The 26,711-nt window shown below is 42.7% G+C and overlaps 1 protein-coding gene across 1 annotated transcript in view; it reads left to right on the top strand.

Moving 5' to 3' along the window:
• The window catches only part of ITGB5 (integrin subunit beta 5), a 79,713-nt gene that overhangs the window by 7,137 nt on the left and 45,865 nt on the right, over nt 1-26,711 (top strand). Inside the window, exons 2-4 of the mRNA XM_081188488.1 lie at nt 8,465-8,550; nt 18,832-19,036; nt 24,528-24,777. Of these exons, the coding sequence (XP_081044614.1) occupies nt 8,465-8,550; nt 18,832-19,036; nt 24,528-24,777 (541 nt within the window). The remainder of the gene's footprint in view (nt 1-8,464; nt 8,551-18,831; nt 19,037-24,527; nt 24,778-26,711) is intronic.

The following is a 26,711-nucleotide window of genomic DNA, read 5'->3' as shown; positions in this document are numbered from 1 at the left end:
AAAGAATTGGAACTTTGCCTGTATATATTAGGCGGTCAAGGAAATAATATCCTCTTGGAACCATTTACTTTTATCTTGGGGCAGTTGAGAATAGCATGCAGTCGATTTAGATCGAGGGTCATCTAACCCCCATTTCCAAGCCTTAGAAATGGCAGTGAAGAGGTGCTTGGATAAGACCTGCATTGACACAGTTCTCTCTGTAGATCATACAAGGCCGGCTGTGGCTCTGCCATCAAATGTCTTGCCAGTCGTATTGCAATTGTTCCAACAACCCACGTTTACAAAGCTGTTGTTGTTGTTGTTTAGTCGTGTCCAACTCTTCGTGACCCCATGGACCAGAGCACGCCAGGCACTTCTGCCTTCCACTGCCTTCCGCAGTTTGGTCAAACTCATGTTGGTAGCTTCGAGAACACTGTCCAACCATCTCCCTCTGTTGTCCCCTTCTCCTTGTGCCCTCCATCTTTCCCAACATCAGGGTCTTTTCCAGGGAGTCTTCTCTTCTCATGAGGTGGCCCAAAGTATTGGAGCCTCAGCTTCAGGATCTGTCCTTCCAGTGAGCACTCAGGGCTGATTTCCTTAAGAATGGATAGGTTTCATCTTCTTGCAGTCCATGGGACTCTCAAGAGTCTCCTCCAGCACCATAATTCAAAAGCATAAATTCTTCGGCTACCAACATGCATGTTTACAGTGTATTCTCTGGTTGCCCTTTTGATTTCTTCCTGCAGTTACATTCCTGGATGATTCCCCAAAATGGTGGTTTAGACTTCAACACTTGGGGTGCAAAATAAAATACTTTGATTAGAGGAGGGCAAGGTAGATTACCGCCATTCAGTACCAGTGCCTTTTAACTATTCTCTCAGCCAGGTGGGGTCTCCTTAGTTACGAGAGGATCCCATTTGTTGGACTGTTGGAGGACTCGGTCTCAATGACCCAGACCTATGGATTGGACGAGTTTCATAAGTCTTTCAATGGAATCCCCCTCCCCTCTCTCTTTCTCGTTCTTATATTCGCTCTGTTGAGCCTAGGCTGGCCTACATTTCATAGTAGCAATTTTGTGGCTCACAAAGCATATGTAGCCAAAGGCTGGAAAAACAATTATTATTTACGGTATATTTGCCACATAAAAAGAACTCTGTAACTGGCGTACAGGACAACAATAGTAGAGCAGTGTCAAGGCTTGCTTTTATTGCACTTTCCCTCTGCAATCAATATAGGTGTTATTGTTGTTGTTCTGAGATAGTCATTCAATGTCCCCCCCCCCTCAGTAGATTATGGAAAGGGTGGCTTATATATGGAAAGGTGTATATATATGAAAAAGAGCCTGTTGAGTCAGGGCAGAGGTCCATCTAGTCCAGTATTTATCTCTCACAGTACCCAACCCATGGGGAGCAAATTCAGGTTCTGGTTGTGAAACAGCACTCTGCCCACTTATAGTTCTCAGCAACTGGTATTCAGAGACATAATGCCTCAAAAAAAAAAATCTAGCATTTTTTTTTCTATTAAGGAGGGAATCCTGTAGGATACACTCATCAGAAGCCAGTGTGGTGTGAGAGCCAGCGTGGTTAAGAGCGGTGGACTTGTAATCTGGTGAACCGGGTTCGCGTCTCCGCTCCTCCACATGCAGCTGCTGGGTGACCTTGGACTAGTCACACTTCTTTGAAGTCTCTCAGCCCTACTCACCTCACACAGTGTTTGTTGTGGGGGAGGAAGGGAAAGGAGAATGTTAGCTGCTTTGAGACTCCTTAAAGGGAGTGAAAGGTGGGATATCAAATCCAAACTCCTCCTCCTCCTCAGTTCTTAGCCTGCAAATATGCCTGATGGTCACTGATGCTATAGTCCATTGATTCCTGTACTGTCAGGTTTCAGAGAGCGCTTTCCCCCCCAAACCAAATAAAGTTATAAATTGGCTAAGCTTTGTGTATATATGGAGCCATTGACTACTGTAAACTGCTTTGCTTGTGCATGGAAGCTGATTTGGCAGAAATTGAATAATACATCACTTGTCTACCTGGAGGCCTAGGGCTAAATTCAAGTAAGTCATTCTCGGTGTAGACCCACTGAAATATTTGAAGTCCACTGATTCCAGTTGTTCTACTCTTTAGTATGACTTAGCTAGATGCAACCCATATACTGGATCTTACTAGTGCCAGCTCTTGTTTACAATGGAACAAGCTAATGATTATGGTTAAATATTTGAACATGTGTGTGGACAATGTTAATTTGAGTAAAGGCTTATAGCTTGATAATGTTCATGTTTACTCAGATACAAGCTCCTTTAAGTTCAGTGAGACTTACTCCCAAGTAAATATTTGTAGGATGGTAGCCTTGGTCCTGGAATATGTTTTCACTGCCTGTTTCTGTTGTGAATAACCGTGCACAATGATCAGATGAAGAGCCTGGACTAGATTTAGATTAGGTCATAGATTTATATCCCATCTTTCTGAGTATTTAACCTCACATGGTGGTTTAGGCCCTCAAGCCAAATAACAAACAGCCATATTCTAGGGAGAGAATATAGCATAAGGTTTATTATTATTATTATTGTTGTTGTTACAAAGGTATGTGCAATGTCTCTTTTTTCAAGTTACATTATCTACAGGTCAGTTTCATTTGTTGAGTCATTAGGGTTACATTAGGAAGAAAAGGGGGGGGAGAGGTGGAGGTGGCCATGGTGGGTGGGGGTGGGGTTGGGAGGCGATGTTTCTATGTTACTTAATGTATGTGTGGGGTTGTGGGGCTGGAAGCATGACTAACAGCCCTTCCCTCTGCTGCTGATGTTGAGTTATCAGCTCTGTAAAAGAATTCACTCATTCCAGGGAACTGCCATTTAAGCAGTAGGGATGCTCTTATGCTGCTTCTGAAATGCACTTTAAAATAGCACCACTTTAGAAAATCCATCTGCATAGCACACCATGTTCTCTTCATAGTTCCCCTCCCCCTAATATTATTCTGGGCTTTTTAAAAGGAGGAGTGCAACGGAGTGGCTTTTAGTTCTTTATTCATTTATTTCCTTCTGTGTTGTTTACAGTTTAACAAGCCACATTAACAAGATTATTTTATGTACTGCCAAGCCGCCTGTGGCAAATGACTATAAAACAATATAGGGCTTCTCAATGTTTGTATTCATTATATGGCCAGTCAGTAACCTTCCAGATATTGCTGTAGTAGAGCGTGTGAATCCAGGACAAGAATTTCCACTAATTCAGTAATAAATCAAGGAAGATGCTAATTCATATTGCTTATCACAGCGTGGTCTATTCAAGGCATAGTGTAAACTGGAATGCTGCTGCAAACCTGACATTTCAGTTGTGTTCTTAAGAACATTATTTGCATGTTTGTTCCATGAACATGGTGTTTGAAGAGCCTGAGAAGCGTTGTGTATAGGGTTTCTGTGACAGAACCACCCCTCTTCAAGTCAACTGGACAACATAGGGAAACCCAGCCCAGTGTTTTGACAAGGGATGGATGCCTTATTTGGGGAGCACCAGAACACTAGCACTTCTCTTTATCTCCTGACTGAAAATGCCACAGGTTTGGTTTTTTTGCTAGGCCCCAAAGCCTGAATTGAGCTCTGTGTCTGATTAAATTCAGATCTTTGGAAAACTGAATCTGGGGCACCTGCCTCCTTCTGAAGCATTAAGTTTCATATAGTGAAAAGAATAGGGTGTCACTTCTGGACTTTGTTTGGGGAATTCTCAGTTCTTGAGTTGGAATGATGTATGCAGCCACCGCCCAAGTTTTTAAGTTTTCACATATCCGCACACATTGCAAGAAATCTACCAAGGAAGCTGTTACGAAGGGAAGCTTGAAATCTTCCACTACAGAATTGGAATATGTTCATTCTGTGTTTGCCATGTAGTTCAGTTCTTTCTCTTTTGAAGCTACGATTGCTTGCAACGAGAAGTCGTGGGGGGAACTGACCAGTGCTTTTGTTGACTCGGTAGGACTGTGTTCATATCGTCACTGAATTGATCCCTCAGTGTGGAAAAAAAAGAAATCACAATTGTTTTAGAATCTAGCCTTGGGTCAGGCTCTTTTTAGATTTCGGTGTCAATTCAATGTCATCAGCTGTGTTCATTTAATTAGATATTGACCCTATTAATATCTGGGCACAGAAAAATTGACACATCAGTATTATTGATAGCTTTGCCTTGTCTATAAATACTATCACATCATAACAAAATAGTTCTCTTCCCTTCGCTTTCACATGTGCAATTTTTAATACAAATTCAAGGAGGAGAGGGCTATCAGTGGCTACTATGCTCTGCGTCAACAGTTGGAGGCAGCAATTCATGCTTCTGAATATCAGTGGTTGGAAACAGGAGAGTGCTCTTGTGGTCCTGTTTTGCTCACTGGTTTCCTATGGACGGGACGCAGGTGGCGCTGTGGGTTAAACCACAGTGTCTAGGACTTGCCAATCATAAGGTTGGCGGTTTGAATCCCCGTGATGGGGTGAGCTCCCGTTGCTCGGTTCCAGCTCCTGCCAACCTAGCAGTTCGAAAGCACGTCAAAGTGCAAGTAGATAAATAGGTACCACTCTGGTGGGAAGGTAAATGGCGTTTCCGTGCGCTGCTCTGGTTCACCAGAAGCGGCTTAGTCATGCTGACCACATGACCCAGAAGCTGTACGCTGGCTCCCTCGGCCAATAAAGCAAGATGAGTGCCACAACTCCAGAGTCGGTCACGACTGGACCTAATGGTCAGGGGTCCCTTTACCTTTACCTTTTCTATGGACATCTGGTTGGCCCCTCTGAGAACAGGATGCTGAACTAGATGAGCCATTGGCCTGATCCAGCAGGATCTTCTTATAAGAGTGTAAGCCTGCAGGCAATATCTGTTTGATTTGTTTTGCTTTGTACTTTGCCTTGGTGTTGAACATAGCCTGGAGATTATTATAGAGATGAAACCTTGCAGCTCAGTCTGGTAGCCAATTAATTACCAAAGAACTACCATAGCAATGTGGTCCTTAACCAGAATTGAAGTACTGAGTTTTCAGCCACTTCAGTTTAATTGCTGGCTATAAATCACCTTGAATTTTTAAGTGCAGTTGTTTAATTGGCTGCATGTCAGGACTCTGCAGTTTAGAAATGAGATTCATCAAGAAAGATATGTATCAAAGATGTATAAAACAGTGAACACCACATGAGAACTTTAATAGACCAGCAGTCTAAAACCTAATGTAATTATCAATCGAGTAAATGGCAGCATTTTTGAAATGAGACATAATAATATTATAATAATTTATTATTGATACCCTGCCCATCTGGCTGGGTTTCCTCAGCCACTCTGGGCGGCTCCCAACAGAATTAAAAGCATAATAAAGCACCAAACATTAAAAACCTCCCTGTTAATTTCACTGTTTAAAGATGCTGTTATGGGATGCAGTCCTGCTCCCTTTGTGTTTTGGAGAGCAGGGAACAGAGGTGATATCAGCAAGATCCTTTCCTTCCTTGCCATGGCACATCTGTGCTGGGAGCGCAGTTCTGCCAAGTGTGTTGAAACACATCCATGATGAGATCATCATAGAATTGGCATACTCAGCTTAGATGTAGGTAGACATTGGTGGAGGAAGCTGTGCTTTTGTCTTATGAGGAGCCACAAATACAGAAAGGAGGTTTTTATACCCTTGGCCAGTAATTCAGAAAGTGCTCCAAATTCATGGAGAGAAGTCTCTGCTATCAGCTGTTGTCTTGGTTTCTGTTTTTTTTTTAAATAGATTTTTTATTGATTTTACAAAATTTTTATAAACAGTACAAACAAACAAAAAGACAAACAAACATGTATAATTTCATAACCTTTTTTTTCATAACCCTCACTTCTCGGACTCCCCCAAACCTCCCCTTTCTACATCCCAATTTCCAAAATTATTTCAGCAAATCCTAAACTTAATTTTATCAAATATATTTCTTCTTATTCTTTTCTTTAACTTAATCTTTTGTCGCTGTAATCTCCTTTTCTTTCTCAAAACCTCGACATTTTAACATTCATCAATTTTGTAATAGTTCTTAAGATAAATTTTAAATTTCTTCCAATCTTCTTCCGCCGTCTCTTTCCCCTGATCACGGATTCTGCCAGTCATTTCGGCCAATGTCATATAGTCCATCACCTTCATCTGCCATTCTTCCAGGGTGGGTAGATCTTGTGTCTTCCAATACTTTGCGATAAGTATTCTTGCTGCTGTCGTAGCATACATAAAGAAAGTTCTGTCCTTCTTTGACACCAATTGGCCGACAATGCCCAGGAGAAAGGCCTCTGGTTTTTTAGGGAAAGTACATTTAAGTACCTTTTTCATTTCATTATATATCATATAATGTTGTCTTGGTTTCTGTAAAAGCAATGCTCCTTGTGAGACTGATAGACTGAGATACTAAATAACGCTCCACCCCCTCAGTTGGTACATTATGAGACCCTTAATCTCAGGGTCGTGGGTTTGAGACTCGAATTGGGCAAAAAGATCCGTACGTTGCAGAGAGTTGGACTAGATGATCCTCATGGTCCCTGCCAACGCTACAATTCTATTATTCTCTTTTTCTCTCTGTGTGTATGTATATGGCTTGTCTGATTATGGGTGTGTGTGTATTATTTCTGCGCATATACACACTGACTTTTGTGTTTTATTGGCTATTGTCCAGGATAAACAAACTGCCCTGCATAACATGGATATCCGGTGGAAATTATTATATTAATACTTTAAAAGAATAAATAGGTCACAGCGATGAAATGAGATAGTTATGTAACCTGCATGTGCGTTCAGACACATAATTAAATGCCATGTTATTAAAAGGTCAAGTTCAGATCAGTGCAGTTTACTCAGTTCAACCAGAATCCATTCAGATCTTAAATAGTCTTAAAATGAGGGATGCCTGTGATTCCTCTTTTTAAAAGCAAGTCAATTGACCTCCACAAGTTCTCGTATTCCATTGAATAACCTAGACATATTTTATTTAAATAGAGTTCCATAATTTTTCCAGACAAACTTTTGCCCACAGTTAGATTTTTAAAATTCCATTGAGTATGCGCAGCCACAGAAAAACACTGTAATTTACACAGCACTTTCCGTGTACTAACTCACCAATGTTTTTACCACACTGCAAGCAGGGTGGGGAAAATTCAAAGCATCTGGTTGCCATGTGCCTAGAAAGTTTGTGCTGGTGCTTAGGAATTTGAAATATTTGCTAGAAAGGTGACTAGGATTTTTCTTCTCTCAAATACTGGCCTGTTGCTTACAGTGTAAGATGCATCTTTTTACTCTGTCAGGGCTCCTGTACCTGTCTCTTAACATCTGTGCAACTAGCAGAAATAAACACTTTCCCTTATCATCCCATCTCCATGCCATGAATGGGAAAGTTACGACTGTTGACTTTTCGTCTCTCATGTTGCTGTTTAAAGGAGCCCTGCTATAAAAATTCTGGGTACTGGTGGTAGATAGGAATATCACTTTGTCAGAGGATTCTTGTCCAAACACATAGGAAGGTAATACAGTGGTTCCTCGGGTTACATACACTTCAGGTTACAGACTCCGCTAACCCAGAAATAGTACCTCGAGTTAAGAACTTTGCTTCAGGATGAGAACAGAAATCGTTCTCCGGCGGCGCAGCAGCAGCAGTGGGAGGCCCCATTAGCTAAAGTGGTGCTTCAGGTTAAGAACAGTTTCAGGTTAAGAACGGACCTCCAGAACGAATTAAAAGTACTTAACCCGAGGTACCACTGTATGGTTGTTTGGGCTGAAAAAAACCCACCCCAAAACTTTGAGGCTTCAGTACAGTGGAATACTTTGGTGATCAGACTATCTCAAAGTGCACGGTGTGGCTTTTAAAATAACCCTCATTTTAAAATAATCCTTATTTTATTTATTAAGTTTATATCCCATCCTTCTTCCCAAAGGCGCCCAGAGTGGCAAGTCTTAGCTCAAAGCATTGAAAATGTTAAGTCATTCAAATGCTGACTGACTGCCTATAGAAACATTAATTCTTAGCACTAAAAACAACCTAACCTAGGATGTTTTTAGCTAAATATGGGAGTTTTTGATAACTTGCTAGGCAAGGGCTGTTTATTTAACCTTTTCTTAGTAGAAAACAAGCAATTACCTCATTTTTATAAAGCAACAAATGCAGGCTTTTTTTTGGGGGGGGGGGAGCAAAGTCATCACACATCAAGAGAAAGATATTCCTAAAGGGTTGTCTCTAATAAAGTCATACTTAGAGTACACTCACTGAAATCTTTGTAGTTAAATTAGTCATGGCCATTGATTTCAGTGCATCTGCTGACTGCAATCCTGTCCAGGTCTACTCAAGACGTGCGTTCTGTTGAATTTAATGGGGCTTAGTCCCCCAGTGGGGTTAGGATTGCATCCTTAGTTTTGTTTCTGATCTGCCGTATTTATTCTGGTGTGAATAGTAACAAGCACCCTGTTATTTCTCATGGGGTATTTTTTTGGTCAATTTCTCTGGTTTGCTCTCTTAAAGGTCTCAATATTTGCACAAGTGGCAGTGCTACCTCCTGCGAAGAATGTTTGCTTGTTCATCCCGAGTGTGCTTGGTGCTATAAAGAGGTGAGTTGTCACTTTTCTTTGGTCCTTCTTACTTTAAAACTAGCTTTGTATATTTGCAGCCTAGAATCCTTAACCTCAGGTGTTTTTTTGTACAAGGCAGACTGGTCAACAGATTACTTCCTTAGTTCCTGTACTAAATCATAGCTTCCTCAGTTCCTATACTAAATCATAAACAACACCAAGGGTGCGACGCCAAGCCTCTGCCCAAAATCTCCGTTTTAATTCTAGCCTGAAGAGGAGTTCTGTGTAACTCAAATGTTCACGTGTCTTATTGTGAACCTTGCTGTTAAATAAGTTTGTAATTACCTATATAATAACACTTAATTGACCATTTGAGGCAATGGTGCCAGGAAGTTGTATTTTTTTCTCCCCCTCCCCTTTGCAATAACAATGGCATCAGTAGTATGCAGTCCAAGCAAAAAGAAATGGTTGATAACTAACATTAGTCATAATAGACCCACTGAAATCAATGGGCTTAAGTCTATTGATTTTAATGGGCCAACTCTTTTAAGATTAGTTAATATTAATATTTCAATTACCGTATTTTTCTCTCCATAGGGTGCACCGGACCATAGGGCGCACCTAGTTTTTAGGGGGGAAATAAAGGGGGGGGAATTATTCCCCCCCCCCCTCAGGTCCAGAAGCGGCGGCAAGATTGCGCGCAACCTTGCCGCAGCTCCCGGAGCTTGCAGGGCTAGAGACAGGGGAAGCCCGAGCTTCCCCCGACCCCAGAACAGGCAGCTATCCGCAAGCCTTCCGAGTGCAGCGGGAACTTCCGAGCGCAGCGGGAAGGCTTGCGGATGGCTGCCTGAAGCCCGGCGAGCGCAGCGGGAATTGGCGCAGCACTCGCTGGGCTTCAGGCTGCAGGTTGCTGTCCGCAAGCCTTCGGAGCGCTCCGAAGGCTTGCGGATAGCTTCCTGAAGCCTGGAGAGCGAGAGGGGTCGGTGCGCACCGACCCCTCTCGCTCTCCAGGCTTCAGTGAAAGCCTGCATTCGCTCCATAGGACGCACACACATTTCCCCTTCATTTTTGGAGGGGAAAAAGTGTGTCATATAGAGTGAAAAATACGGTAATATTAAGTTGCAGTGTAATGCATGCTTAAGTGCAATTGTTTTATTTATAATATCCTCTCATGAATTAGAATGATAATGCTTATCATGTTTTATCCTTTATATAAAAAAGAAAAATTCTAAAGAATAGAGCTTTTGCATAATTATGGCATAAACATCCTCCTTTTGTGGCGACTCTTCTGTAACACTAGGGCTGCTGAACCCGATGCGACTTAAATGCACATGATTAATGTGGGCCTGGGCCTGCAGTCGCTGTGATCTGAAGTGGAATCCTGGTAGCTATTGAAGTCACTTTGGTGTAACGGACTTCCCTGCCCACTTAAAATGTTCCTTGGGTTGTGGGTATCATGCTGTATATGCAACCTGACTTTATACATTTGGATAATGGCCTGATGTTTTCATTGCAATGTCTTATATGCTGTCTGTCAGGGAACTGCCATCAGCTCAGAGGCGAGAGGTGGAAGGGCAGTTGGGTTACAGGGAGCCTCCAAAGATTGTGAGAAGCAGCACTTCCTCCGTGGAGGAGGGAAGCCACGCCTCCAGTGGGGAAGGGATGCAGGGCTCGGAGGATGCAAGGGAGAGGCACAGCACCGGGCCTGAGCCAAGCGGGGGGGAGGCAGGTCCCCCTTTGCCCACGCCTTCTCTGCGCAGTCGGTTTACGCGCAGAGAGGGTAGACGTAGGATGGGGGTCAAAAGACTACTCTGCTGGGGAAAGTTTAAGGACCGCCCACTCCCAGATTCTGTTAGTGACTAAGCAAGACATGGAATTGAGACGTTCTGCACTGTGAATGTTTTTGCACCGATAATAAAGCTTTGAAAAGACCAGTGGGGGTCTTGCCTGTTCGCTCTCGAGCAACCACGCCGACCTACACAACACTGTCCCTCAAAAGTTACTTCTGTTGCTACATTTGGACAGTGTGCATTCAGTCAGGGCCACTGCTGTTTCCACTGTTTGGGTCCATCTGTATTCTCTTAGTGGGGTTTTGGTGCTTCAGGGAGACCAGCACCCGCAGTTTCTCCATCCTATTTCCACCTGTAGGGCCTCTTCTTATTCTGTTCTCCCTACAGAAGTTCCACTACAGCAGGGGTCGGCAACCTGCGGCCCATGGGCCACAAGCGGCCCACAGGGGTCGTTTAAATGGCCCATGAGCCCCCCCCAACTGAGCCGTCCATTCGGCGAGTCCCCATGCGCTGCACTAAACTGGCACAGCACGGAGCGGGGACTCGCTTCCGCGGTGCCAGAAATCGCGTCTGTGCAGACGCGATCCGGCCCACGGAGCGATCTCAGCGGGAGTAAACTGGCCCAGGCGAGGTAAACCGTGCCGCCCCCTGCACTACAGTGATGATCGAGCTTCAGGGCAATAGAAATGGAAATACTGGGGCATGCCGGAATGGGGGAATTGGCTCTTGTATATATTTAGGCTCACTTCCTTGGAGACCTGCCGAGGCTAATGTTGCAGCACTCTCTGGAGCAGATTTTGGGGGGCATGGGGAGAAGAGAGGAAACATCAGTCCTGTTGCACCAGTAGAAATACTTTACAGGATGCAACCTGTAAGAAGCGAGTTTCAATTTAAGCACAGTAATAGGATAACACTTAAGTTGGTCATCTGAGGTCATAGGTGGCAGAGTACTGTTGCCTGCAAGGATGGGAAACAACCACTCTTGTTACATTTATACATCCAGCCAGGAGGATAATGGTGTTTAGTTCTTCATATGCTCAGCCTCTTGTACAAAGAGTGCATACGCATAGGGGAAGGGTTACTCTCCACCCCCCCCCCCAATGCCTCAGAGACATCTTGTATGCATCTGTAAGAAGTGTGTTTCTGCCAAGTGTATAAGTGGTGGTGACATCAGAAAGAAAAAATATTGCTTGCGAAGCCGTGGTGTTGGGCTAGAATTGTTTTATTTTCTTGGCACAAAAGGGCTATTTTTTGAGTGGCTCTGCCAACAGAAATGTTTATCCGGGAGTTGTTGTGACCGCTAGTTATAGGTCAGCCTTCAGCAGTAGCTGCTGATGCTGCGTTATCAAATCAATTATTTGGTTTAGATTCCCCCCCCCCCCACCGACTTGACTGGAGAGCAAAGAGGTGAAAAGGGGCTGTTTGTGGACAATAATTCCTGAAGGCCACAATAGCTCTTAGTTTAAATTACCTCCCTTTAATTGTGCCACTGCTCGTAAGGAAAAGGTTTTCAATGTTTAGTGAAAAAAGTTGACATTGATATTCTAACAGTACAGAGTTGTAGCAGACCTTTTAAGTGTCCTTGTTTCTTCCCCACTTTGTACAAAAGTTCCAACTTTGCGTGGGGGGGAAACCCTAGCCAGGAAAATTTATATTTAGAGTCATGAAAACCTTGTTAGCCAAGGAAAAAGTTTAGGGTTTCCTGGGCCGGATTAAACTAATTTGGTGCCCTAGTGGGCAGCACAAGGGCTCCTGTTAGTGCAATTGAGCTCCCTGCCCCAAATCCTCCCCATACACCTCCCCAAATCTCCTCTGTGTGGCTGGGAGAGCAGCATGCTTTTTGGGGGCAGGGGGAAGAGGGGAGATAGTTCCACAGTGCAAGCTAAAATGCTTGCACTTACTGAATGATAGTACTGTATTGAATTCCAGTCCTTGGTTCCAGGTTTATGGGGCTCCAGGATTACTAAGGGTTGCAGCCAAAGCTACCAGTCTGTTATCAGAAGGGCCTTTGCAGTAATGGAGATCAATTTCTGAAAGTTGTGCAAGAGAAGGATCCAGTGCAACAGGCCTGCTGGCAGAACCCTTTCACAAGAACTCACTAGTGCATACACATTTGTCTGCTTGTGGAACCTCTCGGGCAAGAGGATCTGTTTGAGAAAGGCAGCAAATTCGAGTTCCAACTCTTTAACTTCATTGAATGCAACCCTTAAACAGCAGCCTTGAAGACACTTATTCCGGGAGGAACCTCAATGAAAACAATGGAACCAGTGTGGTGTGTTGGTTAGAATGTCATACTAAGGGCTCACCCAGACTTATCCTGTGCCTGGAAAGCATGGATTTGAGTGGTTTTCTGCATGCCCTATGCTTTGTAGGAACAGATCTATGCCGTTTTGCCCTTGTCCCACTGATCTCCACCAAAAATCCCACACTTTAGCGATAAATTGGAGCAGACGTCAATCCAGAGAAAACCCGATTGACGTTTTCTCTGATTCAGAGGTAGAGTTTGGGTTTTCCCTGGGGGAAAGTGGTGGGGCAAGTCTGGGTAAGCCTTAAGACCTGGAATACGAGGGTTCGAGTCCCCACTCAGTCATTAAGCTCACTGGGTGACCTTGGGTCAGTCACTTCCTCAGTTTGCAGTGAGGACAAAATGGAGAAGGGGAAAAAGCATGTGCCCCACTCTGAGCTCCTTGGAGGAATGGTGTGGTATAAATCCAATTTTTAATAATGCGCACATTTCTGAATATAGGATTGCACCATCAGTGCAAATATTACATTGTAGTCTGCAGGCAGAATTCTATTTTCAGATTTACTTTCCCTGTCCTGAGAAGTGTGGAAAATCTGTCTGCCTAATGGAATGTTAACAAATTCAGTTTTGTGCTGCTATTCTATGAGCATCCTAAATTGCATGTTTGGAAGTGGCAGAATCTCAGCAGGATATTCAAATTCACCCTGACCCCCCCCCATTCCAGTGGCAAGTCTAACAGGGCCTCTTTTTTCTGAGGATTTTCCAAAGCTAGGTTTTTAAGACTTGCAGTTCTGCACAGATCACGGTGCCCTTTAATCTGTTTTTCAGGAATAATGACATTTTTATTTTGCAGGAGAAAAAAACAATTATTAGCCCTGAGTTTGGTGCAATATACAGTGGTACCTCAGGTTAAGAACTTAATTAGTTCCGGAGGTCCGTTCTTAACCTGAAACTGTTCTTAACCTGAAGCACCACTTTAGCTAATGGGGCCTCCCGCTGCTGCTGCGCTGCCGAAGCACGATTTCTGTTCTCATCCTGAAGCAAAGTTCTTAACCTGAAGCACTATTTCTGGGTTAGCAGAGTCTGTAATCTGAAGCGTATGTAACCTGAAACGTATGTAACCCGAGGTACCACTATCTTAGATCAGGCTTCCCCAACCTAGTGTTATCCATATGTTTTGGGTGACAACTGCCATTCACCCCAACAGCATAACTGATTGGAGTCCAACACTTTCTGCAGGTGCCAAGTTGGGTACACCTAGACCTTGCTGAATGACTAAACCCCTGGACCTTTTTACTTATCAGCCACAGTAGTTTCAATTGATTCTTCGTTATTAGTTGTACTGTACTAATCAAACACATGCAGATTTAAGCAACATGTAAATAAGCAATGGATAACAAAAGATGGGCTTCCTTAAATTCTTTAAAATGGTGGACCATGGTCTTATGAAGCCTGCAATAGTTTATACTGGCATGATCTTTTTTTCATAAAGTCAGAGAACTAGATGGTATCATAATGGAAGCATGTTTCACCTGAAATACTTGGACAGAATATTTCTGGAGGCATTTTGTTTCTGAGTTGAAAGCTTCCATTAAACTTCTATTTTCAGAAGAAGAATAAATAGTTGTAGTACTGTATGTGGAAATAACATGCTCCTGGTATGTATATGCCTTGAGGCTGAGGCGTGAAAGAGGCAAGATATTGCAGGAGAAATGGCAAAAATTAAAAGAGGATTGCTGAGTTTTTATTTTTATTATTGGTGTTGCAGAGTAGTGAGCAAAAAGAGAGGGGATGATTAGCATGCTAAGCAGAAAACATCAGAGAACGAGTTTATTTTTTCTAGATATATAAGATGTAAAGGAATAAGGAAAAAAATGGCAGTATTTTCTTATAACCTTTGCATAAGGTAATGAACTTCTAGCTCATATTATGGGTTAGCTTCAGTGTGCCTTAGCCAAAATTTTCAAAGCCTCTAATGTCTTCCTTTTTGAAAAAAAGGAGGGTGTGGTTTGTCTATATTTCTGGTTCTGCAATTTTTAAAAAATGCTTGTACTTTATTGTGGTCTGTAGAATGTAATCTGTACTCAAAGATTTGTCAGATAATGTGTATTTTGTAATTGGTGCCAAAAACATGTGGAGTTTTACAGCTGGGGGAGTATTACAGATGCAGGAGAGAGATAACTGACTGGGGATGTCTGTTTTGTTTTTGTTTTACAAAAACCCTTTACTGTACTGTTGGACAAGGTGGGCAAATCTGTCAATTTCAGTTTCTCATTAAAGAAAACAACTCTTAAGTTCAGCTCTCCACATTTCCTCGTTAGTTTGCTTTTTTAAAAAGAAGACTGCTTGTAAAAATTCATCGGCTCTTCAGTACAAAATTGTATTCATAACATATTTTTGCAAATCAAACCTGCCTTGTGCGATGCGTTTTTAAGTTATTTTCATCAGTACATTTATATATATTTTTGGCACAAAACACAAACTGAATCAAAAATCGAATTTCTCCCCTATCTTTAGCTGTTACTAACAATTTTATACAGCATTTACATGATATCCATACTCACTTTGAGCCTCAAAACGAGATGGAAGAAAAAAACACGTTTGCTTAAAAAATAAACCCCAAGGATGCCTGGGTAGCTCTTAGTGCAAAGGAAAAATACAGAAGAACAAAGCACAGATCACTGAAATAGTTCATGCAGAATAATCTTTCAGAGTGTACCAGGCCGGAAGCATGCAGGAGGTTTTTTTTAAAGAAAAACAAAAGAGTAGATACATGAGAGGGCTGAAATGTACTGTACAGAGGTGAATTTTATTCTAGTGCCTCTGCAAGCTCCTCTGTTTCTCTTTTTGCATTTGCTAGTCAAGAAATAGGCCTCATCCCACCTTCATTTAGTTCAAAACGTTTATATGCTGCTTATCCAAATAAAAAGTCCACCATGGAGGCTTGCATATTAAATAAAAGAGTACCTGCCCACCTGTTGAAGCGTCATTGGCAAGGGGTGGGGGAAGATAACAATCTGGGCAGCTGAGCTAAAATGGTCCCACACCCCTGGAGTAAGGTGTTCCAAAGGCATGGGGCCACCATAGAACAAGCCCTCTTGTGCCTGCCAATCTCATTGTTTAGGTGGCGGGCAAACAAAGAGGACCTGTGATGCAGATCTTGGAGGGCATGCAAGACAACATGGGTGCAGACAGTCCTTCAGATATCTTGGACCTATTTCTTTCAGGCTTTAAAGCTTAAAGCCAGCACCTTAAATTAGGTCCAGAAATGCAACCACCTACCCACCTGTCCAGTACTCTCTAGTGTTTTGGATTTTATACCAGCTGAGGCTTCCAAGTAGTCTTTAAAGGCAGCCCCATGTAAAGCGCGTTACAGTAGTCAAGCCAGTACATGACCAGGACACAGATTACTGTGGCTAGGCCAGATCTTGTCATATAGGGTGTACCAGCCAAAACTGGTGAAACAAACTCCTGGCTATTGATATCTGACTGGGGAAGCACACAAAAATGCTTTCCTGCCATCCCATAGATGCCTGAGATATAGGCATGCATTCCTTACAAGTTCATTTTAATTTATATTGCTTTTAATGGATTTGTATGCTTTGGCCAGAAGCCCTGCATGCAGCTCATCCTGTGTTGATGAAGAACATTTCCACATGTCAGAAGCAACTAAGAGATTATTGGCAGTGCAGTCCTCTATATTAGCCTTCTCCTACCTGGTACCCTCCAGAGGGTCGCAACCACTATGGCTGTGCTGACTGGGAATGATGGGAGTTGTAGTCCAAAAACATCTGGAAGGTGCTTGATGGGCAATGCCTCTATACTTGTTTCTTTAGAAGTCTCAGAAGTTAGTCTTCCTGTATAAATTGGTACTGGATTACTCTTCACCCATAAGGGTCCTACTCTACCCCATAGAATGGGTGAAGTATCTTGCCCCCTAGGTGCATCCCATCATGTTTTCTGGTCAAATGGACTCTTAAGGTTGTTTTGTGTATAGCTAGAGATGTTGGTAGCGCTGTGGGTTGAACCACAGAGCCTAGGACTTGCCGATTAGAAGGTTGGCGGTTTGAATCCCCATGATGGGGTGAGCTCCCGTTGTTCGGTCCCTGCTCCTGCCAACCTAGCAGTTCGAAAGCATGTCAAAGTGCAAGTAGATAAATAGGTACTGCTCCAGTGGGAAGGTAAACGGCGTTTCTGTGGCTGCTCTGGTTCGCCAGAAGCTGCTTAGTCATGCTGGCCACATGACCCGGAAGCTGTATGCCGGCTCCCTCGGCCAATAAAGCGAGATGAGCGCCGCAACCCTAGAGTCGGCCACGACTGGACCTAATGGTCAGGGGCCCCTTTACCCTTTACCTAGAGATGTTGGACAAAATAAACGAGCAACAACAGTGGTTCGAACCAGATGGAGGTTTATTGCCTGGTAAGAACTGGGCCTCTGTTCTTTGCTGAGCATGACCTGGTTTCCGGCTTGACCTTTCTTCTAACTAGTCCTTTAAAAAATCTCTGCCAAGAATTGTGCAATTGCATACTTGTGATTGTGCTTGCTTGCAAATTTACTTATTCTGTTTTTTATGACACAGGCTTAGCTAGTGATTTGTGCATAGAAAGTTCAAATGAGGAAACTTTTTTTAAAAAATCGTTGGAAGTAGATAATGGGTATGTGTAGCAATAAGAAAGCCACAACTAGGTCAATATATACTTTGCCCATTTTGCAGTTTCAAGTCAAACTCCTTGTATTTGTAACTTGATAATTTGGAGGGATTTTTTTCCTCTCCTCAAATTGGTGAAGAGCTTTCAACATCAAATATGCATGTGTGTGCCCACAAAAATGGTTTACGTGCTTTTGTTTTTTATTTTTGAGGGTTTTTTATTATAAGACTAGAATATCACTGTTTGGAATGAGGCAAGATTTACATTTCACATACCAAATATAACTTCTGGCCAAAGATCTCTTATTTCATTTTGACAGGAACTTGGATTCCTATGAAAGCTCCTGAATAGCAAGATGGGCTGTTTAAGTAAACTCTAATATTTTTTAAATGTTTCGAAAAATGTTAAAAGAACAGCACTTCTGGGGTTAAAGCCCATTGGGGAGGGGGTAACCTTTGTGAGCCAGAATCTCAGCACATTCTATGGCCTTCATACTAAGCCTTAATATATCAGCTCCTTGTTTGTAATACGAGATAATGATGGTCTGCTTTACCGGATTACAAAGATACCGGCTGTGAAAAGCTTTGAGTACCTAAAGAAAGCACTATATAACGACTATTATGACTGCTATTAAACATGCAAAGGCAAAGAAACTGGTAGAAATTTGACAAGTAGTAGCCTGCAATTGGAGTCAATACAGGAAGATATCTTACAAGTGAGCCAGACTACTGGTCCATCTAGCCTGGTATTATCTGCTTGACAAAGGTTCTCCAAGGGCTTTCCCCAGCCCTGATTCCTGAGATCTCTTTAAATGATTAGTGTTCCTTAGTCCAATGGATATTCGTCTGCCAACACCAACATTCCTTTGGGAACAACAAGTTTGATTCGTTCATAGTGGGGAAAGGTTTGGGTCTGAAGCAAGAGAGTAACCATCTGTTTGTCATTCAGCTGTTCTGATCTCTTTCCATAATTGCAGAAATCTAAATCGTGGTGGTTTGTAGATTAAAAAATGACTCACTGATTTTCTTGCCTACCTCGGCTTGCATTGTTTCTAATGCTTTAGTTCTTTAGAATTGCTACCTTTCCATCATCCTGGCGTATCTGTAGAAACACACATGTGTATGTTCAAATCTGAAGAAATCCTGCCTTTCCCTGAGGCAATGGTATTTAGGTGATACTGTAAGCATTTAAAAAGGGTTTGCCTGTAAGAACACCCCCCCCCCAGTTTTGTTTAACATTTACCTTGATGAGTTCTGGGGAACTTAGATGTTTGCTCACTATTCATAACAATTGGTCTGGCCAAATAAGAATATTTCCCTGCTATGGATTTTGGAATTGTAGGTCTTCATTAGACTTGAACCATGGCAAACTGGAATTAGATTCCCGGTGGCTGATGAATGTTACTGGCTGACCTTGAACCAGTCAAATTCTCTCAGCCCAACCTAACTCGTGGGTTGATTGTAAGTTAAAATGGAATAACCCCAAAGGTTGTTTTTATGAGCTTTCTGTGGGATTTATAGGATGAAAATTCCAATAATAAAAATGTCTTCCCAGCTAGCTCTCTGTTGAATCATTACAATCCTTTGGGCAAACTGATTTTCTCACGCTGCATACTTCAATTTTGTTTCCTCGCAGGAATTTGGCAGCAAAAAATCCATCACTTCAAGGTGTGACTTCACCGAAAATCTAATAGCCAATGGTTGTGCGGGGCACTTTGAGAGTACAAAAAGCAGCATTAAAATAGTGAAGAACCTTCCTTTGAGCAGCAAGGGCTCTAGTGTGGCCAGTTCGGATGTTATCCAGATAATGCCACAAAAGATCTCACTAAATCTGCGGCCTGGTAAGTTAGCACCAAATGTCTGTAACCTGTATCGTTAATTTGCAAGCAACCTGGACACTATGGCAGGGAGCCAGTGCCTTCCAGCTCCCATCAGCCCCAGCCAGCATGACTTATGTTTAAGGATAATGGGCACTGCAGTTCAACAAAAGTTGGAGGACACAATGTTGGCTTCCTCTGCTCTATGGGTTGGCTCACATGCAATACTAAACCATGGTTTGGAGAGATGGGAGTAAGTCCTATACCTGTTCCCCTTCCCCTGCTTTCTACTCATACAATCCAGTTTTTTAGTTAGTTGGTGGGTTTATTTATTGTTTTTTGTTTATATATATTTACAGCATTTCTGCACCACCATATAATAACATACCAAGGGCTGCAACAAACCATAGTTTACCATTGCCTCAGGACCCTGTAATACATAATTGTAAATAAGGATCAGACTCTGGGTTACAAGCATGCCACAATATTGAGAAGATCTCTAATAGTCAAACCGCCCTTCTTTCCTCCCCTTCCTTTCTTGGAAATGAGCTTTCCCCAGCCCTGATGCACAACTGCAGTCTAAAACAGCTGGAGGGCATGAGGTTGGGGAAGTGTGTTGTTGACTGAGAAACTCGCCCACACTTCTGCTTGTTCCACTACTTTTCCATGGGAAAACCTGCTGCTTACACTGACTCACAACAAATGTCAATTGGTTTTTCTGTGGCTTGACGTTTGTTCTGATTCGGCAGTAAACAATGGGTTTTCCTGGGGAAAAGTGGTGGAACAAACGAAGAGCTGCTTGGACCTGTGCTTTCGAGGCATGGGGCAAATGGAAGTGTGGGCATGCACTGGATTCTCAGTCATTAATGTTTTATGAAACTGTGTTCCCATTTCCCCTTGAAATCTACCAGCTACTCGTCTTCAGAAATTATTCCCATTATATTATCTCTTGTCTTAACACAGTTAAGTGACTCACAGTCATCCCACCTTCCCTGTAAAGACAAGATGAGCTTTGACTTCACTGACTCGAGAGATGAACTTTTGATCCAAGAAGCTAGAGTTTACCATATTATTAGCTTTCTGCCAAGATGAAAAGAATAAAATGGAAAAATCAAGAATCTTGTTGTGGAAATAGTTTTGCAGAAAAGAGGCATTCATACAGTTTCAACGTTTGTGCAAAAATATTTAGCCTTTGATATTTGGTTGTTTTGTTTTCTAAAAAGGCCCTTTGTATTGAAGCTAAAGGCCATTATGAAAGACAGATTCACTAAACAATTGTGTACGTGCCTGGAATGTCTGTGTTGTGTTGTAGTCCAGGCAAACTGCAAATAGAGGGAATGTTTTCCCTTTCCATTCCTATCCTCCTCTGATAAGGAAAAGATTTAGGATTTATTTGTTAATAATAAGGAATTTTTGTGTGTGTGTGTTTTACTAATAATGAGGCTCTTGTATTCCTCTGATGAGAGCCCCAAGTTTATAAGGAATTCATATTCCCCACACACTTAAAACTCACGAATTTTCCCAACATTAAAATTAATCACAGCACGAAACAAGAAAGTCCCATCACCCAAAGTGGAAATGCCTGTTAGTTTCACATAAATAGAGAGGGAACTATTGAAATTTGGTTACTGAGCATTCTAGCTTGCAAAAGCCACCCTGAAAAATGGTTTTAATCTCCTCCTTCCAAAATTGCTGTCATTGTGCTCATTAATGGATCTCATGTAACAGCTCTGTAGTGTTCTCATCGTCACTTGACGGAAAGCAAAGTTGACTTGGTTTCATGCTGGTGAAGCTGATAGGATGTTGACTCCCAGGAATGTCTGTTCCCTTTCTCTGGACTGGATAGAGCAGTATTCTCAGTGTAGACCCTACTCTGACTGCCAGTAGCTCCCAGCAGAGATCTTTCCTGCTCTGCTACTTGAAAAAAAATAAACTAGAGAATGCTTTTTGAGAAGCTTTCTGTATGCAAAGTCTATTCCGTTTCACTGAGCTTTGGGTGCATACCTTTTAATGGCTATGGTTTCTTGTAAACTGTTCTCCCCAATGCAAATCCATTAATGTAGTTGCCACTGCTAAATGAGACACGGCAACAGATACACAAAACTGTATCCATGGCCCTGCTTCTGTTTTGGACATCAGGTAAGCTGATCTAATCAATCTATGCATATCCAGAGTGGATCCAGCTAGGAGCTGGTAATATATACAAGCCTAATGCTGTAATGTGAATGTTGATTTTAAAGCTTTCTATTGATTGAAAGTTCACATTTGATTCAGGACAAGTTCACACATTCAGAATCGCCCTCCATGTGACGCATTCCAATTGTCCTGGAGAGAATGCGTTTGCAAAGAGAAAATAGTTGTTGAATGGGAACAAGGCTCCCTTGTTTGCTAGCAGTTGCAGGGTGGAAAAAAGCTTTGCTAGAGCTGAGCCATCTGTCACATCAATCACTTCAGCAACAGTGAATCTTTAGGTTGCAGGTGAAATTCTTACTTTGGCAAGGGGAAAAAAGAGCAAATCCTCTTTCAGAGCGTAATAAAATGAAATTGCAGGGGCTTTAAAAGCAGTGGTAACAAAATGTGAAAGTGTAGAAAAAAATATGTACACAGGAAAAGCACTTTTGTATGTTTGTGTATATAAACTTTGCCCATAGCTTCACGGGGTTATAATGGTCTTTTACTGCAGAGAAAGCCAATGGCATTATATTGTCCTAAGTCAGCCCAGTCTTTCCATGCTCCTGCAGCTTCCCACTCTTAGGGACCTTGCTACTTTGACCTTTTAACCCATTGAGCCTTTTCTTCCTTGTCCCCCACCTCTCCATCACTGCATTATGCTCTCAAGCCATTTTCCACCCACCCCACCTCAATTCCTTTGCGTCCTGTTTCCTCCTCCTCTCCCTGAGCTAGAATCTGTCCTATCTCCATCTATTACCAATGATGGCTACGAACATTGTAATACGATCATATATATGTCAATGGAGAAAGGAAGTTGGACTACTGTCAAAAAGAAGTTGTGCTAAGTTACTCTGCTAGCCACGTGGAATTGCCATTTTTTGCAGGACCACTGCTGTTGTTCATGTACATTCACCAGTTTGTTTTAAGTGATTTTAATGTTATATGACCGTATGGTTGTGACCTGCCTTGGGACCTTATGGTGAAGGGCTTTCACTATCAGGCAGTTCTTAAGAGGAAGCTGGATGATGAGCATCTACTGCTGGGTGTCCACAAATCTGTGCATACCTATGGGGCCAAAGTAGATTTAATCTTATTTCGCTAGGTTGTGAAGAGAGGAAGGATTATTTCTGTAAACCCTTGAAGCCATAACTTCCTAGCTGCATACCTGTGTTGTGCAGCTGTTACCAAAACATTATACAAGACGCAACAGGACATAATTGAGTGTTACAAGCAAGGCTTCCGTTTGCAAACAGCCCTTAGTGTAAGTGGTGGAGAAGCATTTATAAAATGAGCAGTTAGTAAATGAGACCGACTCTGTTTTGTTTCTACACCAAGCAATATATATATTTCAATAAACAGGATTGCTTCAGTTGAGTGGCCTAGGAGTTGAGCTACTTTCTACTTCCTTGACAGTCTGGAGGTGAAAATCTTGCTTGGCGTCTGCACTGGGTGGCTGGATCTAACTCACCCAGCTGTGAAAGAGAGCCTGATCTATTGAGCTAGAAATGTCATTTGATGTGACAGAATAGTGCTCCCAGGCAAAGCCTATTAGAACCACCATTACGAAGCATCTGGATTTCAGTTTTCAAATGCTTATCCTATCTTTTCAATGGGAGGGGAGGAAAAGGTGGCAGGGGGATGCATGTGTTATAGTAGCCTATTAAAATATGTTGGATTTAACTTCAGTCTTTGTTTGAATGATTTGACGTAGAAACTGATAGTTCAGAGCAGAGCTTGACTCTACATTGATCATATAAGTGCTGATATTCTGTCCCCAACTAGCCCAGTTAACACAGGTGCCCAAACCCTAGGAAAATCTAAGGCACATTGTTGAGCTGGGATACTGCAGGACCACATGGTCCTGTAATCACCAGTCCACATTCATTCCATTCCACTTAATTAAGAGAGAGAGAGAGAGTGGCGTTTATACACAGCCCCCGGTCGTTTCACAGACTATTGACCTGCACACCACTGCTTTATTCTTCCGCTGCTACCAACCAGGTTTCTTCTGGTGAAATACTGAGTCTCAGTCAGGTTGTAAAGTCAACAAGGAAGATTAAAGTTTATTGAAGAACAAACAAGTTTTAAATATATTCAGAACGGTTTCTCAAATGCGTGCCCTTAACTAGATGTGGCACTATCTCACACTGTCACACTCTTCTCTCTTAGTTCTATCCCTGTCTCTCACTCCAGCTGTCACAACCACTATGTTCGTCTTTTACTGTCTCTTTGTGACTCTGACTCCTCTATCTCCCAACGGTGAAACCTCTGGGCTGAGCCTCAAAACCAGGTAGGCTCCGCCTCTGAGCTTTCTCATTGGTCAATCTACATTAACCATTTCCACCCCCCTGTACAAACAAAATCACAAGGAATGGGCAAACGCCACAGAGGGAGAGAGAGAAGGGCCCCTTCCGTCAGCTTAATGGAAACATTCTTCTATTTTGGTTCTTCTCTTCTCAGAACGCTCTCCATCGGCAGCCGTTCTGAGGGAGAGGCAAGGCATCAGGGCCCCCTCCATTGTTCTAGACAGTGGCTGGCACCTTCCTTAGAACTGTCTCATGCACCAGCCGTGGGACATGAATTTGCTTATTTTCTTCTTCCTTTCTGGTTCCCTTTCTCTTTAGTATTGCATTTGTTTGATTTTAATCCATTATTATTATTGCAGGGAACTAGCTTGAGTGCATTGGTAAACCCAAAAAATAAAAAAATAAAAAAATGAAATGGCTCCCAGCCAGTAGCTGCAAGTCTCACAACTAGGAAATATTGTTGTGGCTTGGCTGCCCGTATGGATGCAAGCTAAAGAGCAGCCACATCAGAGTAGCGCTGCAGGGTTATTGTTGTGGCCCTGATATCACCTGCCGATGGAACAGACTCCCTCGGAAGGTGGTGGACTCCTTCATTGGACGTTCTTAAGCAGAGGTTTGATGGCCATCTGCCATGGATGTTTTAGAGATTCCTGCTTTGCAGGGGGTTGGACCAGAAGACTCTCAGGGTACTTTCCAACACTTCAGTTCTATGGTTCTAACTGAGTAATTGCTTCAGTTGCTCCCCCTTGCAATTGCCAGGCTGCTACTGAAGCCTTAATGGAAGGGCTCTCTTACAGATTTTACAAAAAGGAAAGTATGCTGTCTGGATTTTGGCATGTTATATCAATTACATGTTGCAACAGGAAACTTTGTGAAGAAGTATTCATATTTCAGGCATGAATCTGTGGCTATTTCTGGTAACAGTTAAGGGGGTGATTTTGCACCGCCAGCTGAGTGAATGCAAAAGGCAAAGAAAGGAAACAACTGGCTTGCCTTTTGCTTGTTATTAACCTGCCACAAACCTGCTGCTTCCACAGGTGATCCAACGCCTTTCCATGTGCACGTTCGGCAGGTAGAGGACTACCCTGTGGACCTGTATTATTTGATGGACCTTTCCCTCTCCATGAAGGATGATTTGGACAACATCCGGAATCTGGGAACGACGCTGGCTGAAGAGATGGGGAAGCTCACCAGCAATTTCCGCCTTGGGTTTGGCTCTTTCGTGGACAAAAACATTTCTCCCTTTTCTTACACAGCACCTAGATACCAGAACAACCCTTGCACTGGGTAAGCAAAGGGCCAGCAGCTGCTACAGTTGTTGCTTTGGCACTGAATGTGCAAGAATATAAGATTTCTTTCCTATTGAGCAGAGCAAGCTAGAACCTGCAGCAGCATCCCATGGCTGCAGGGAAGGGCTTGCAAGACCTCACAGCTTGCAGGATCATTAAAAAGTAGACACCTCACATTTGAAAAAAACAGGTCTATTTTGAATTTTGTGTAGGATCATGATATCTGCGATGCAGTGTTTTTATATTCCTTTAAATATATATATATATTCTAAACTGTGCAGATATAAATACATTTGGGAAGTGGAAACGTTGGTCCTTGGGTTTTTGAAAATATTATTCTTTATATTCTTGGCCTATGCATTTGTGTATGTAAAATTAGGGCAGTGGCCAGGATCCAAAGGCCCATTCAGTCTAGTGCTTTGCTTAGGATTTTCTTGGCTGGAAGTCCCCTCTGACTGCATGGCAGAAGACCAGGCCTGCATAGATGAGTGACTCACCAAGCTAAACTGGGTCCATCTACCATTTGTTGTGGCTTGACAACTTCCTGGTTTTTTTTACAGGTCCCAGAAAGGCAGCAAAACCAAGCATTGCGAGTCCCTTCTAGACTGGAGGGCTGCAGTTGTGTTAGTGGGTCCCAGATTGTGTGGGCCTGCAAAACACCTGCAAGCAACTCAAAGGGGAATGGGTGGTTTGCAAAAGTAGTTGATACATGGTGAGTGGTGTCTGCCAAAGAGTAAAAGTTAAACAAACCTGAACTTACCAAATGATCACAAGCCTTTGAGGTACACAGCTGAAAGTAGTTCTTTGGATCCCAGCTAGTATTACTGTCTAACTTGCAGGGATGTTTGGTGCAGTTAACAACTACTGTCTCATACTTTTTTCCTGGAGCAATCTCCAGGATTTCAAACAAGTGCCTAGTGACGGCAAATTTATTTGGCATGAAGCCAGTGGTTCCTGATAATTTAGCAACTCTCCTGTGGCTTTTAGAAAGAAAAAGTTTTAAGAGATTTTAAAGCTCTGTTGACAACACACTTTGGGAGACTTTTCTAACCCTAACCCTAACCCTAATAGTTAGGTATAGGTGTTCCTGCAGGCAAAATCATTTACTTAAAAGGAGAGCTTATATAAGAAAGACAGAAGCTGGAGGCTCACTCAAGCCCCCTCCACACACATTGCATTTACACAGCCTTTTCCCATCACACCAACCACACTCCTGGCACAGCCAGAATGCACATTTGTGTGCAGTTTGTTTTTGAGCGGATGTGTTGCATCCAAAACAAATAACAAATTATTTTATGCATATGTATTTTTCACCAGTCTCGGCAGCCTTGCTTGCATTTTGCTCTACCCCAGGGGTCAGCAAACCTTTTCAGCAGGGGGCTGGTCCACAGTCCCTCAGACTTTGTTGAGGGCCGGACAATATTTTGAATCAAAAAATGAAAGAATTCCTATGCCCCACAAATAACCCAGAGATGCATTTTAAATAAAAGGACACATTCTACTCATGTAAAAACACACTGATTCCCGGACCATTCATGGGCTGGGTTGAGAGGGCAATTGGTCCGGATTCGGCCCCTGGGCCTTAGTTTGCCTACCCATGCTCTACCCCAAATTGAATTTGTATAGCAATTTATATATTTTTGGCCAGCATCATTGTGGGGAAGGGGGTAACAGGGTCGCTAGTGGTGAGGAACGTGATCTGAAGCATTGAAAAGACCATCAGCTATGCAAGTATTGTTCCTGAATCTAAATCCATGAAAAGTAGAACCTTTCTTCTTTTAAAGCGGGAGTCTTCTGTAGCGTCCATTGCACGCATGCAGATTAGTTTTAAAATACAGTGCTCCCTGAAAGTTGCAGCCTAATCCTATGCATGGTAACTCTGAAGCAAGTCTTGCTGAGTTCAGTGGGGCTTACTCTCAAGTAAGTACCTGT

This window comes from Podarcis bocagei (assembly GCF_964188305.1).
Source record: "Podarcis bocagei genome assembly, chromosome: 1".
NCBI classification, from domain to species: Eukaryota; Metazoa; Chordata; class Lepidosauria; order Squamata; family Lacertidae; genus Podarcis; species Podarcis bocagei.
This window is presented reverse-complemented; position numbering and strand designations above follow the sequence as displayed.